Consider the following 13,866-nt stretch of genomic DNA (forward strand, 5'->3'; position numbering starts at 1 on the left):
TCCTGCTCCACAAGAAAATTTCAACATTCTCTATAGAACTTCTGATTCCATCCCTTACATTGGTAGACTTTCTCTCAAGATCACTAGTCTCCTCAAATCTTGACATAAAAGTGACCTTCAGGCTCATTTTAGCTACATGAGGTTTACTTAATTCGCCTAAAGACCACATTCCTTTCCACAAACAGCCTGGGGTTTATAATATTCCACGTTCTTCACAGGCAGACATCTCACACACACACACAGCTAATCCTTGCCAGCTCCCACAATCCACATGGTTTCCATTTCAACTTATATTGTAATGATTCCTACATGTTCTGTATTTTAGTAATGTTATTGTTTTTTATTGTATTTTTATTCATCCTAACCCAGAAAAATCCACAAGTATCTGTGACAAAACTAGTCAGTTTTTATTTTTACGTTGTTATGCCAAATAAACCCAATGTATTCCTCTTTATAATTGATTTTTACTGATTAAAAGTCTACATAATTATCAAGATCCTCATTACATTTTAATGATTTCTGAACTATTTGTTGTAAAATCAAAATATGATCTTTGCGACCTCTACTTAGCTTAACTCCAGCTTGCTCTTCACTAACTTCCCTTCCTTCGAGAATTCTGCCTTAGTCTTTTCTCAGCTTGCATACATTTTTCATGGTAATCTCAGCAAGGAAATTACTTTACAATTCTCGCATCATTTTGTTTCCTTGTGGGTACCTTTGAGCACTTATCTCCATTAAATTAGTTTTCTGAATTTTATATTGTAGGCATTAAATTTTTATACCTCCATATAGTATATGGAGGTATATGATGGAACTATAAAAATTTACAACATTTCAGTTTGATGGTTACATGGTCAGCATTCATTGTAGAAATTATGGAGACAAGATTTCCCTCACAGTCAAAGTTAACCATATTTCATCATACTTTCTTATCTTATTGGGCACAATTCAGAATTTAAAAATACTTATTTCTCCCTTTCTTAATCTCTAACCCACAACCTGCTCATATATATATATAGGGAATAGAAATGCTGTTGCTATTCCCTACATGGGCATATAAGAAGAACAGTAAAACTTTAAAGAAATATGATCTCTCACTTTCAAACCTTCATATGAAGCTGTTTGTCCTTATCTTCTCTATATCCCAAAGACCACTTCCTCCTCCCCCCCATCTGGATGTAGATAAACCTCCTTGTGCTTGTAACTTATCTTATTTACAAACTAGAAAAGCTACCAACATCTGTCTAGAAGAACTTACAGCTATAATCAGTCAGGTTCAGTCCAGCAACCTAGGCTTCTTGAAGTCAAAACCTTCAGTTTTGACTTGCTAAGAAGATCCCAGACTTTGATAAAATTTTGACTGTCCTTTTTCCAAAGTTGAAATCCACATTGAAGGGCACCCATTTTCAATCAGTGGATGAGGTAAAGAAGAAAACTGCAGTGCTACTGAAGCAGATAACACCTGATGACTTGCAGCACTGCTTCCAACAATGGAAAATTTGTATGCAGCAGCGTATAGATAGAGGAGGGAGTATGTAGAAGGGGATAACAATTAAGTTGTACAATTGTAATAATAAAAAAAAAACACATTTTTGCAACCAGTCTTGTTATTTAACACGTTGACCGCCGTAATGTTAAAAAATTTTGTGATCCCCAGGCCAACTTCTTTTTGTTTTACAATTTGCTGAAGGTAACATAAAATAATCATATTTTATGATTTTTTATCTATTTCATGGAGCTAAATAGATTTGTTAAGTGCGAATGAGAAGAATTTTTTTACTGACTGGGCCAAGCGGTGCACACGTGATTCGCACTTCACACAAGGTCAAACTTGCATATCTATGACGTGTACGAACAGTTATATGCATTCAGTGTTTTGTCCGGTGGAATAAATTTGTTATAGTGGTAAATATTGTTATAAATTGCCCTAATATGGGAGACTACGAAAAAGAGCAACGTCATTTAGAAGCCTTGATAAATGAAGTTCTATCTGATGATGAACCATATGAATATTTGTCGGAAAGTTACAATGGAAGTGATCTTAGTTCTGTGTCTTAAGATTCTGATTCTCTCATTGCTAGAAAGAGAATAAAAGTACAGGTGATAATCTAAAACATTTTCAGTTTGTGGATAATAATTTTGGAATAAAACAAAATGTTATTGAAGAAATGCACGATAAACAGCCTGTAGACTTCTTTTTTATGTTTGTTGATGAAGGACTGCTGGACCTAATGGTGCAAGAAACTAACAGATACGCACTTCAAAAACTCAGTAAGACAATTTTACCAATATTACCCATGACATATATTATAAATAAATATTTAGCACTATTGTTATTATTTTATTCAACATAAGAAATTGGCTTAAATCAGGTAAAAATAAAACCCCTATAATAGGCCACCTGTTGTACATGTAGTTGAAATTCTACTGCGCTAACTATATAAACCTGTTTACCAGGCCCCATATTTCCATTACCCATAAGCATTTCATTTAGATATCATGGGTGAACTACGCAGCCTGAAAGAAAAATCTTTATGCGAATCAAATATGATTCACACAACGCATTGAAAAAATGTAGTGTGAATCGTATTTGATTCATACGGCAGTCAACGTGTTAATAGCCACACTTCGTACATGTACAGAAACACTCTCCTTATGATATAGCAGGAATATTACTAATAGGATTGTTCCATTCTATAATAAACATTAAATTCACTTTCAAACTTCTTAAATAGGCTCATTTATAATAAATTTAGTTTAATCCTTTATCCAAGTGTAAGCAAACAAAGTTTGCATCTGAAGTATCTTCAGGACTGAGGCAACTTGTGGTAAAGGTGGACCAAGCTCTCATCATCACTCCTTGTCTTAGTATCTCCCATAATGCAAAACACATCTCCTTGCGGACATGTATAATGCTATGCATTAAGAGAAGGGCCACTACCCAGACCGGTTTCGACCTTTATTGAGGTCTCGTCAGTGGGAGCCAGACCCAGAGGTGGTGATACTAAGGCAGAAACAATGGAGAAGTCATATTTACCTACACGAGTTTCCCAAAGGTGTCTCACCTTATTATTAAATTATTCTGGATTTAGAGAAAGATGTTGGAAGTTTTTCACTTTGTTAGACTATAATAAATTTAGTTTAATCCTTTATCCAAGTGTAAGCAAACAAAGTTTGCATCTGAAGTATCTTCAGGACTGAGGTAACTTGTGGTAAAGGTGGACCAAGCTCTCATCACTCCTTGTCTTAGTATCTCCCATAATGCAAAGCACATCTCCTTGTGGACATGTATAATGCTATGCATTAAGGGAAGGGCTACTTCCCAGACCGGTTTTGACCTTTATTGAGGTCTCGTCAGTGGGAGCCAGACCCAGAGGTTGTAATCTTTCTCTAAATCCAGAGTAATTTAAAAATAAGATGAGATACCTTTTAGCAACTCGTATAGTTAAATATGACTTCTCCATTGCCTCTGCCTTAGTATCACCACCTCTGGATCTGGCTCCCACTGACGAGATCGCAATAAAGGTCGAAACCAGTCTGGGTAGTGGCTCTTCCGTTAATGCATAGCATTATAAATGTCTGCATGGAGATGTGCTTTGCATTATGGGAGATACTAAGACAAGGAGTGATGAGAGAGCTTGGTCCACCTTTACCACGAGTTGCCTCAGTCCTGAAGATACTTCAGGTGCAAACTTTGTTTGCTTACACTTGGATAAAGGATTAAACTAAATTTATTATAGTCTAACCAAGTGAAAAAAATTCCAACATCTAGGCTCATTTATTTCACAGAATCAAATACCACCCTCTTCCAAAATTAGCGCTCTTTGGGTACATGTGAGTTCTCTACATAAGCCAGAAAGACAGTTCTTTAGAAATAAGACTGAACGTTAAATGATTTGTATTGTCAAAAAAAAAAAAAAAAAAAAAAAAAATGCAGATTTATCTCAGCATACAATTATGAACAAATGAAACATTTTGCCTTTTGAAAATTTTTACTCATCCCTTACATATTTTGTCATGTAACTGCAAATATTCTCCTTCTCTAAATATTCATATGATCATTTAGGGACTCAAAGTAACATCCCAATCATAGTCTTCTGATATTTCATTTTTTTTTTTTTTTTTTTTGCAGAAAAAAAATTGAAGAATTACAGAAAGAAAAGAAAAACCTTCTTCACCAAGTAAAGAATATATAGAAATCTCTTATTTAATATGTTCAAACTTTAAAAGTTACGATTTATGTTAAGCATAAACTTTTGAGTATTTTGTTTGTATTTTGTTCAAGGAGGCCAAACACTTTGAAATCCATAAAGCTAAACGAAGAAAGTCTTTTTTGTGGCAAAAAAGAGTCATGTGGATTTATATATAATAATGTAATTTTGTTGTTGAGGTGATGGAGTGTAGAAACTTCAGTGATTCTAGATTCCATCATTTATTAACTCAGTTATTTAAATAATTGACTTAAGGTGTGTTTTGTGGCATCTATCAAATATCAATATTAAAATTACTTAAGGGACAAAAGATAGCACCTATACAAAAAGAAAAAAAAAATGAAAAAGGGAAACAAAAAAGAAAATTAACAAATAGTGATCTCTAACCAGTTTGACTTTTTTTAGTGTTAAAAGTGTTTCTAGGTGCTGTAGTATATCGTCAAGTGGTGGTTAATTTTGCAGGTCATTTCAGTAGATTCCAGATCACTTTTTCAAAAATATAGCAACACTGGTAGATGTCCAAAGCATGTGTATATATGAAGTGTCAATGAAGCTATTACACTTCATTGATGCTTTTGTTTGCTAGTTCTATTTTTCTAATTTCTTTTCACGAAGTGGGATCATACCCTGGAGACATTGTAGTTAGGAAAAACAACAGTGAATCCAACAGACACTATAAACAATATTCATAGAATAATAGTAATTAATTGGAGCTTTGTATGTGCTAAAGAGTTGCTAATAGACTCATGGTGGAGGGAATGACTTCTTAGCCTGCACAGGGAAAGGCAACATAGAGGTATAGAATCCTCTCATGGCAGAAAACTACCATATTAAGTGTGAGTAATATTGACTCCAGTAATACCAAGTTTTGTGTAATCTGTTTTGCATTCATATTGAAGAGACAATCTGATGTCAGTTGTACTGAAGAGAGGTGGGGGTACTCTGTCATGGGAGGTGGGGGATGCTTCTGTCCTTTTTACTTCTTTGACATAAAGTCTTTTTACTTGCTTTGACATAAAGACTCAGAATGGATGGTGTGTGAAATTCACCATTAGCTATTCTCTTTTTTTTTTTTTTTAATGGTAGACAGGATCCAGCCATTGAAGGGTACTTTCCCTTGCAGAAGCATATGCTTTCATCTTAAAATCAAATTTTGACTTGAATTGAGTACATGATATAGATGAAGTAGGGAACATCAGTCTGCATCCTATGCGTGAGTTTGTGGTGCTTTTCTCCTGGTAAATGTGTGTTAAGGAAGTAAACTTCTTGTCAAAAATAAGTCCAAGGAACTTGACCTCTGTTGCTACCTGGGATGATAGATGGTCCCAGCCTTCATTCTGGGTTAGAATGAAGAGTGAATATTCATAGTAATTTTCATTTCTTTGCTATGTACACAACAAAGGTGTACACAGCAGAGATAAACTGTAGATTCAAATATACAAACATTATTTAAGAAAAACATGACAAGTTTGAAAATAAGAACCAACCCCTGGAGATTCATTGGCAAATCCCAAAGAAAACATTGATTGATTCAGCTACAGTGGCATGGTAACAAGAAGAGAAAAATCAGAACTCTGTGATGGACTCAAGAATTAAAGAGATCAAGGAAAAGAAGAAAGCATATCAAAAGTTACTGGCAAGTAAGTCAGCACATGCTCTATGAGAACACAGAGAATAATGTAAGAAAGCAAACTACTTTAGTAAGAACATAGGGGGGAAAATATCAGGAAGGTGATAAAACATTCCTAGAGGCTATTGACGAGGCTTGGAAATTGTAGGGAAGAATAGTGTAAAGGCGGGGGGGGGAGTACTCTGTCATACAGCTGATGATACATGTGACGTGAAAACTGAAGATATTCTAGGTATCTGGAGTAATTACTTTGAAAGACTGCTAAATGTGGCACCATTTTGGTTGAAAATGCTCAGCTGGAATGCAATCAGGAATACATATTGATACTTGAAAAAGCCATCAAAACCTGACATGGAGAAAGGCAGCTAGTGTAAATATTATAGTAGATGATATTCAACCAGAAATGCTCAAATATGGAGGTATAAAATTTTTACAGTAGCAACCTGCATAATTCAAAGAGCCTGATCAGTAGGCCGAATTCTGGATGATTGGAGTAGAGCTCTCATAGTACCCAATCTATAAAAAAGAGGAATAAAATTGAATGTGAGAATTACAGGGGAATATCCCAATTGAGTGTTCCAGATAAGATTTATGCAAGAATAAATGAACAGAGATTAAGAAAATCTGTGAATGGGGAAACTTAGAGAAAAAGAATTTACAAGCAAGACAAACAGTAAGTAGCCAGGATCAGATTTTCACATTCAGAGAAATAGTTGAGAAATCATGGGAATATAACATGAAACTGTATTTAACTTTTATAGTTCTGCAAAAGGCATAATTGGCAAAACTTTTTTCCTTCAACTGCTTTGATACACTTTCTATTGAATCAGAACTTGGTTCAACACCATGGGTGAACACCAACCATGGTTCAACACTGACTTCTGTGGATGTCATCTTGTCCTCTTTCCACTCTTCATAAATTAAAAAATTCTATATACTGGCATCCTGTATGACCTTTTCAGAAGTTTAGAGGTGTATCATATTGTCCCCCTTTCTCCTGTTTGCTAGTGTCTGCATTCCACACATTCTCAATCTATCCTACATTTTGCAGTCTCGATATCATCTTAACACACTCCTTTGTGCCCTTTACACTGTCTGCATTATCTCAGCAACCAGGAGACCAGATCTGTCACAATAGTGCAGGTGACATTGTATCAAGACCTTGTAAAGAAGCAAAATGACTTCTTATCATACATGCCAATGTTTCAGAATTGCAGATATCCTCTGAATTGTATTTGTAATCTTTGCTATATGACTACTAAAATACCATAGCCTAATTAGTTTCTTCCAGCATAAACTTGCCAATAATATGCCGTTGGATATCTCAGCACACCCAAGTGCATAACTTTACATTTACTGATTTCTCTGAATGACTGATTTCTCTTCAGTCCCTATTGCAAGATTCATTTTATGCAACAGTTCAAATGATTCCTTGTTATACTCCTGTTTCCTCATTCATTGTAGAGGTAACATTGAGCTCCATGTTGCATACATAGGTCGATAGCTCATAATACCAGTATCGTCTTTGCATCCTTTCTGCAGCTTCTTTATCCACTCCAAACCCAGGACCAAATCTGCACACAGTACTTCAGGTGTCAAGGTATCAATTTCCAGGTCTCGAAGCCTTGTAACTTCCTTATCCTCATGTATCAGTGTTTATTTCAACATTGCACTTTGAAATTTTTGCTGTGTGAGCCTTGAATTTCAAATTCCTATCCACCATAAATCCAAGATCCCTAGCCTCATCAGTTTCTCATAACATAATCCCACCAATATAATATGCCATTGGATATCTCATTATGCCAAAGTGTGCAACTTTACACTTACTAACATTGAATTGATAGCCATTATCATTTGTCCCCATTCACATTAAATCCTGCAGATTCACATCCACCATATACCATTTCTTGTATCTGTCTGTCAATCACCCACTTATCCAAGTTAGTAGTTTATTTTCCAGTCCCATATTTGCTAGTTTATGCAATAGTCTTCCATGTGGTAGTCTATCAAACGCCTTAGCAAAGTCCAATGGTATCATAGTGCATCCATTCCCTTTATTCAACTCACCCGTAACATTATTATAAAATATGAGCAAATTGCTAACATTTCACTTCCCTTTAGTAAAACCATGCTGTTCCTTGCAAAGTACAGTTTGTTTGTCAACCCATTTCTGTGTGTGAGTTCTTATAAACTTCTCTGAAATCTTTACAACTACTCCAAAGATACTGACAGGTCGTTAATTACACACACACACACACACACACACATCCAGGTTTTGCATAACCCTTGTACAATGAACTATCATACATTCTTTCCAATTACTATGGGATCTTTCCTGAGCTGAGACACAAATTATACAACTAGTTATAAAGGATCTAAGCAGCTCATCTGAACATTCCTTTAGCATATGTGCTGATGTACCATCCATTGCTACTTTTGAATTCTTATTCAGGTTATGCAACAGCTCTAGAATGCCCTTCTCATGCACCTGTCTCTTTATGTGCACCATGCTGCATACTCCAGGTTGATAGATCTTAGTGAAACGAGTGCTCATAATTTGAACAGCCACATCGGTTTCTGTCGTGTGAATTCAGGTGCACCATCTGCATTAGGTAAAGTTATTCTTTCACATTCATTCATTCTTTTACTTGTAGCATGGCAATAAAATTCTTTTGGATGGCCTCTAGCCTGCATAGCTATTTTCTTTTCATACGCTGATTTTGCTGTCCATACAATACTCTACTCATAACTTTTTCTTGCCTGAACTTTATATATTCCACTTCCATACTCTCACCCTGATTCTTTTTCGAACTCTAGGGACACATTCATATACATCATTTAAACATCTTTTCATATCTTATCTTGCATTGCTGCTCTCCTTCCCATTCAAGTAATTGATAACATGGGACCGAACATAGCATTCTCTTGAGTTTTTCATAATTTCCAGTTTTTTACTTTAGCATTTAACTTTTCCTAATTAAAGCATCCATTAGCTACTTTCCAGGTCAGTATGGCATAATTACTGTCACCATCTCGTAACAAAACAGTCACATTCTTAACTGATAATTATTCTGATGCTATGATCAAAACTGACACTCATTGACCTCAAGTTCCTTCTTTCACATGCAGCTTGAGAAAACTTTCAAAACCTCTCAATTCTTCTTCTTCGTTAATCACATAAGTTTTTTCCTGCCACCTAGTCAATGTTTGGATAATTTAAATCATCCATAATGATTATTTGTTTAGTACCCATCAGGGTAATTTGACAATGCATTTCATCATCCTCAGCAACTGAATCCCCATCTCTCTATCAACACCCCCTCCAATATATTTCATCCTGTTAGCCTCCACTTCACATCACACATAGCCTCAAACTCATGCTACATGAAACATTATTACTATTATCACTGTCATGAATTTCTGCCCTAGGTGAACTCAAATCATCTGATATCATTAGTATCACCTCCTCTTCTTTTCTGTCCTTAGTGAAAATTCCACATCTTTGACACTCAATTCCAGTTATTACATCTTACTCTGAAAACCAAGGTCCAGTAATGCCAGTAATTTTAGGCATATTCACCAAGGCAACAGACCCAACCCCTTTTTCCCTAATGCTGTTCACTGTTTTTGCATAGACATAAGAAGTTACTTCCTGGCTTTTTGTATACTTTAGCCTGCATGGCCCAGTTGCACAACTATCTGTTTCCTGTCCCCACCCACACACACACTCAATAAGTCCAAAGCCAATGTGTATAGGTGCAGTGTGTATGTACAAGTTCACCTCAGATTCATACCTATGCTCATTATATTATCATCACTTTTGCATACCTTAGCTGATGGTCTAGTTATCTTAACTCTGGTCTCAACCCAATAAATAATTTCTTTACACTGCTCATATTAAATCCATTCAAATGCAAGTATTAAATTCTTATACGAGTCTTTTCTACCATCCAACTCACTCCACACATCCAGAAACTCACACCCATTTCTTCTACACAGCCTGCATGCCATTCTTTCCTTATTTTTTTGCATTTCTTCAGCAATCCTTTTGTATCTCACTGTATTCATTGCTATTGAAATCGTTTGTTTTTACAAGCATTACTATCTCTTTCTTTTCTATTTTTTGCTTGCATTCTTCACATCCTTAAATTGCTTTCTCAGAAAGCAACTCAGATGTCGTGACTCCATCATCAAGTTCATATTTAATGAGTTAATGAGCAAATCACCATACTACATTATTTCTTTTTTTCATGCATTCTTCTTGACTTACTATATTAATCACTAATATCTTATTAACTGGTATGCTTTTCTGTCCTTTAGTTTTCTCCTTATTTTTCTTACCTTAGGTTTTCTAAATGCTTTGACTTTTCTAACTTCCATGCTCATCATCTGATACAGTAGCCCCCCCCCCCCAATCCATCTACAGGGGATATGTTCCAAGACATCCTGCAGATACCTGAAACTGTGGATAGTACTGAACCCTATATATGCTATGTTTTTTCCTATACATACATGCCTATGATAAAGTTTAATTTATAAATTAGGCACAGTAAGAGATTAATAACAATAACTAATAATAAAATAGAACAATTAAAACAACATACTGTAATAAAAGTTATCTAAATGTGAATGGAATCTTAGCAACCTCATCATACGTTTTTTTTTTAATTATTATTATTTATTTATTATTTTATGAAGTCAAGAACTTTCACCTTTTTCACTTAAAAGGAAGCACTTGACGGCTTCTCTTTGGCATATTCGAATTGCCAGTATCATTACTCTTACACTTTGGGGCCATTATTAAGTAAAATAAGAGTTACTTGAACACTGACAATCAATCTGATAACCAAGAACTACTCAGAACAGCTCACAATTAAAATTTATGAATTGTCTATTACTAAAAGAAAAAGACATATGGCTTCATTTTGGCAATGTACAATTACATAAGCAAAGTGGATATTAGATCCAACATTATTTCAAAGCCTAATGTTTGTAGAAACTATGAAAGTTTCATAAGTTGACCTGAGAGCTTAAGAGAGTACAATCCTCGAGTTGCCTTAGCTATTTAAGTCAAGTAGTGCAAGCTAAGGCAACTCGAGGATTGTATTCTCAGGTCAACTTACAAAACTTTCATAGTTTCTACGTTTGGCTTTGAAATAATGTTGGATCTAATATCCACTTTGCAGATGTAATTATGAATTGTTTATTTCTGTAATTTTGCATTTAATATTTTGGGGCCGGGGTTGACTGTGGATAACTGAAACTGCAGATAAGGGGGACTTCAGTAATTTGTTTTATCCTAAAAATTTGATATGTCAAATTATTTTCTAAACCTTAATTTGTATCATCAGTATCAGTGGCTAACCTAAATACCAGATGAGAACCTTTGTTCAGTGGAACAAAGGTTCTCATCTGGTATTTAGGTTAGCCTTTTCCTTTTGATGCTGCTCTGTTGTTCTATGGGTTTTATGGTTCATTGGACATCCACAGATGCCGTATGGTCACTCTGATGCTCAGTGATGTGCCACACAGGAACAGCAATTCAGTTTAGCAGAGAGAGTGTGTGCTCGATGTACTAAAGTCAATGGTGTCAGATTTTTGACAATTATGGTGGTATGAAGAGGATGAATGCAAAGTGTAATATGTGTTTTCTTTCTGAATACTGAGAAGTGAAGCTACCATCTATTTGATGAAGTAATAGGAGATCTAAAAAGGCAATCCAATTGTAATTGTTCTCTTCTAACTTAAGAATGAACTGGATCATGCCAAACTGTGAAAACATCATCAACATATCTGTACCATAAGGATGGCTTAGGAAGGATGCTATTCAGTATACATTGTTCAAATCTTTCCATAAAGTAGTTAGCAGCTAGTGTGGGAGAAAGAGGACTACCCATCAATGTGCCTTCAATTTGTTTGTTTTGGCATGTGAAGTAGCCAGAATGAATGACAAAGTCAAATAGGCTGAATACCATTGTTGAACCGGTTTCTATTCTTGTTGTTTAATTTAAAAGTCATACTGAAGATAACATTGATGCTAAGGTGAAAATTTTTTACTAATAAAAATATATAAGTTCATCCATTTTGTGTTATTTATTAATTATTATGTCTTATGCTCCGATATATCAAGTTAAATTATATCATGTTGTGTAACCTTTAAATGAAAGACAGAACTAATCTTACAGAAAATATTCTTGAAAATGTTAAAATTGTCTTTTCAAAGTAATACCTTTATAGTCTTCTTCCTCACTATATGATCTAAGTTATGTTTTTATCTTACAAAAAAAAAAAAAAAATCAATATTGATCTATTTATACGTATTAAAACTGATTTGTATGGAATTTGTAGATGACAGAAATGGATAAAAAATTGAGAGAGAAAAATCAGGTCATTGAATCCTTGCAAGAAAAGCAAAATTCTCGACCTGAACTACGACTGCAAGCAGAAATAAATATTTTGAATATGGAAAAGGTACTATATTTTGTTTTATATAATATGCTATACACTGTTAAAAGAAAATATAAAAATAAAGATTTTATGTTAGTTACTGATTAAATTGATTTGTAGCTCTTATATTTGGAATGTGTATATAGTACAAATTAATTTGAAAAATCCTAAAAGGATTTAAAAATATATACAATGCATTTAAACCGGCTATTATTGTACATAAGGAAAGTTTATTTGGGTTTAAAATATTTTATATTCCAATCTAAATTTTTATTTAAAATGTAATGCACAGTTGATTTTCTTCATTAGACTGAGCTTTACAAGAAGCTTGAATCAGCTAAAGTATCAAAACAGCAGTATAAACAGCAGTTGACACAAGCATTAAGACAGATCTCTATCCTGCAGCAGCGTTTACGAGCCATGGAGAAGGCAGAACTCGTCAGGAAAAATGAGGAACTTATAACGCTCCACCAATGTGTCTGGGCTGCAGAGGAGCAAGGAACTCTTCAATTAGACAGACAAGTTTTAGCAAAATTTCAAGAACAGGTAGACAGGTAAGTATTTTATATATATTTTAGATAAAGTTATTTCATAAGCAGCAACAATGTAGGAATGAATGCATCTTTTACAAATATGACTGAAATAAAATAATAGTCTGAAAATATTGTTCCCAATTCTGTAATTTAGAATACTTTTTACTTTTGGAAATGTAAAATTCAGGAATTTGTCTTAATTTTTATAATATTAAAAAAAATTCACTTTTTATATCCAAAAAAAAAATTAATTATATAATATATTAAATCTGTTTCTTAGCTTAAAGGCACTGCTATCCAGGATACACAATCCACCATCAGCAGTATCTGGAAGTTCATCTGATAGTTCCCCAACATCTTTAGAAGTTACAACTGCTGCTAGTACAGTTGTTATGAATACAGCAACAACCGCTGACTATACAGCCACTACTAGTACAACCACTAACACAACTTCTACTATTCCCGGAAATATTCCATCTTCATCTTTAAGTTCATCTAATAGAGATGAAAAAATTAATGAATATGTTCAAAAGCTAATTAAAAAAAGGGATATGCTAATGAACACTGGTGATTATTCAGAACAAGATAAGGTTATTGTTGAGTTTAATGATCATATACGTAATATACAAGAATCTTTAAATAAGAGATAGCATTAATAAAATGATTTTACATTATTTTTGAATGAATTCTGTCTTTAAACACTTGAACTTGTTTTCAATCCTGTTATACATATATATATATACTTTAATCATTACCTTACCTTCTCACCTTTATTAAGGGGATTCTTTCTTACATATTTCTGGATAACAAAAATGCAAACTGAAAAATTAGATAATAGTATAGAACTAGTGATTTGAAGAATAGTGATATAGGTATATGTCATCAATGTAGTAAAGCATTAGCATGAAGATAAAAAAAGTTTGTATTGCAATACTTCCTGTAGAATATATGTATTGTTTTAGGCTTTTTTTTTTTTATTGTATAGTTGGAAATTCTCATTTTTTTTATTGCGTGTGTGTGTGTGTATATATATATATATATTTAT

At 34.1% G+C, this 13,866-nt stretch overlaps 1 protein-coding gene across 1 annotated transcript in view; it reads left to right on the forward strand.

Moving 5' to 3' along the window:
• The window catches only part of LOC150107721 (centrosomal protein of 120 kDa-like), a 284,452-nt gene extending 270,981 nt beyond the window's left edge, over window positions 1-13,471 (forward strand). The window contains exons 16-19 of the mRNA XM_090392176.1: window positions 4,133-4,181; window positions 12,190-12,312; window positions 12,598-12,842; window positions 13,102-13,471. Coding sequence (XP_090248302.1) covers window positions 4,133-4,181; window positions 12,190-12,312; window positions 12,598-12,842; window positions 13,102-13,471 — 787 coding nt within the window. The remainder of the gene's footprint in view (window positions 1-4,132; window positions 4,182-12,189; window positions 12,313-12,597; window positions 12,843-13,101) is intronic.
• Window positions 13,472-13,866: the final 395 nt, after the last annotated feature.

Source organism: Typopeltis vanoorti, chromosome 4 (assembly GCF_054136105.1).
Source record: "Typopeltis vanoorti isolate ZY-2024b chromosome 4, IOZ_Tvanoo_1.0, whole genome shotgun sequence".
Classification (NCBI taxonomy): domain Eukaryota; kingdom Metazoa; phylum Arthropoda; class Arachnida; order Uropygi; family Thelyphonidae; genus Typopeltis; species Typopeltis vanoorti.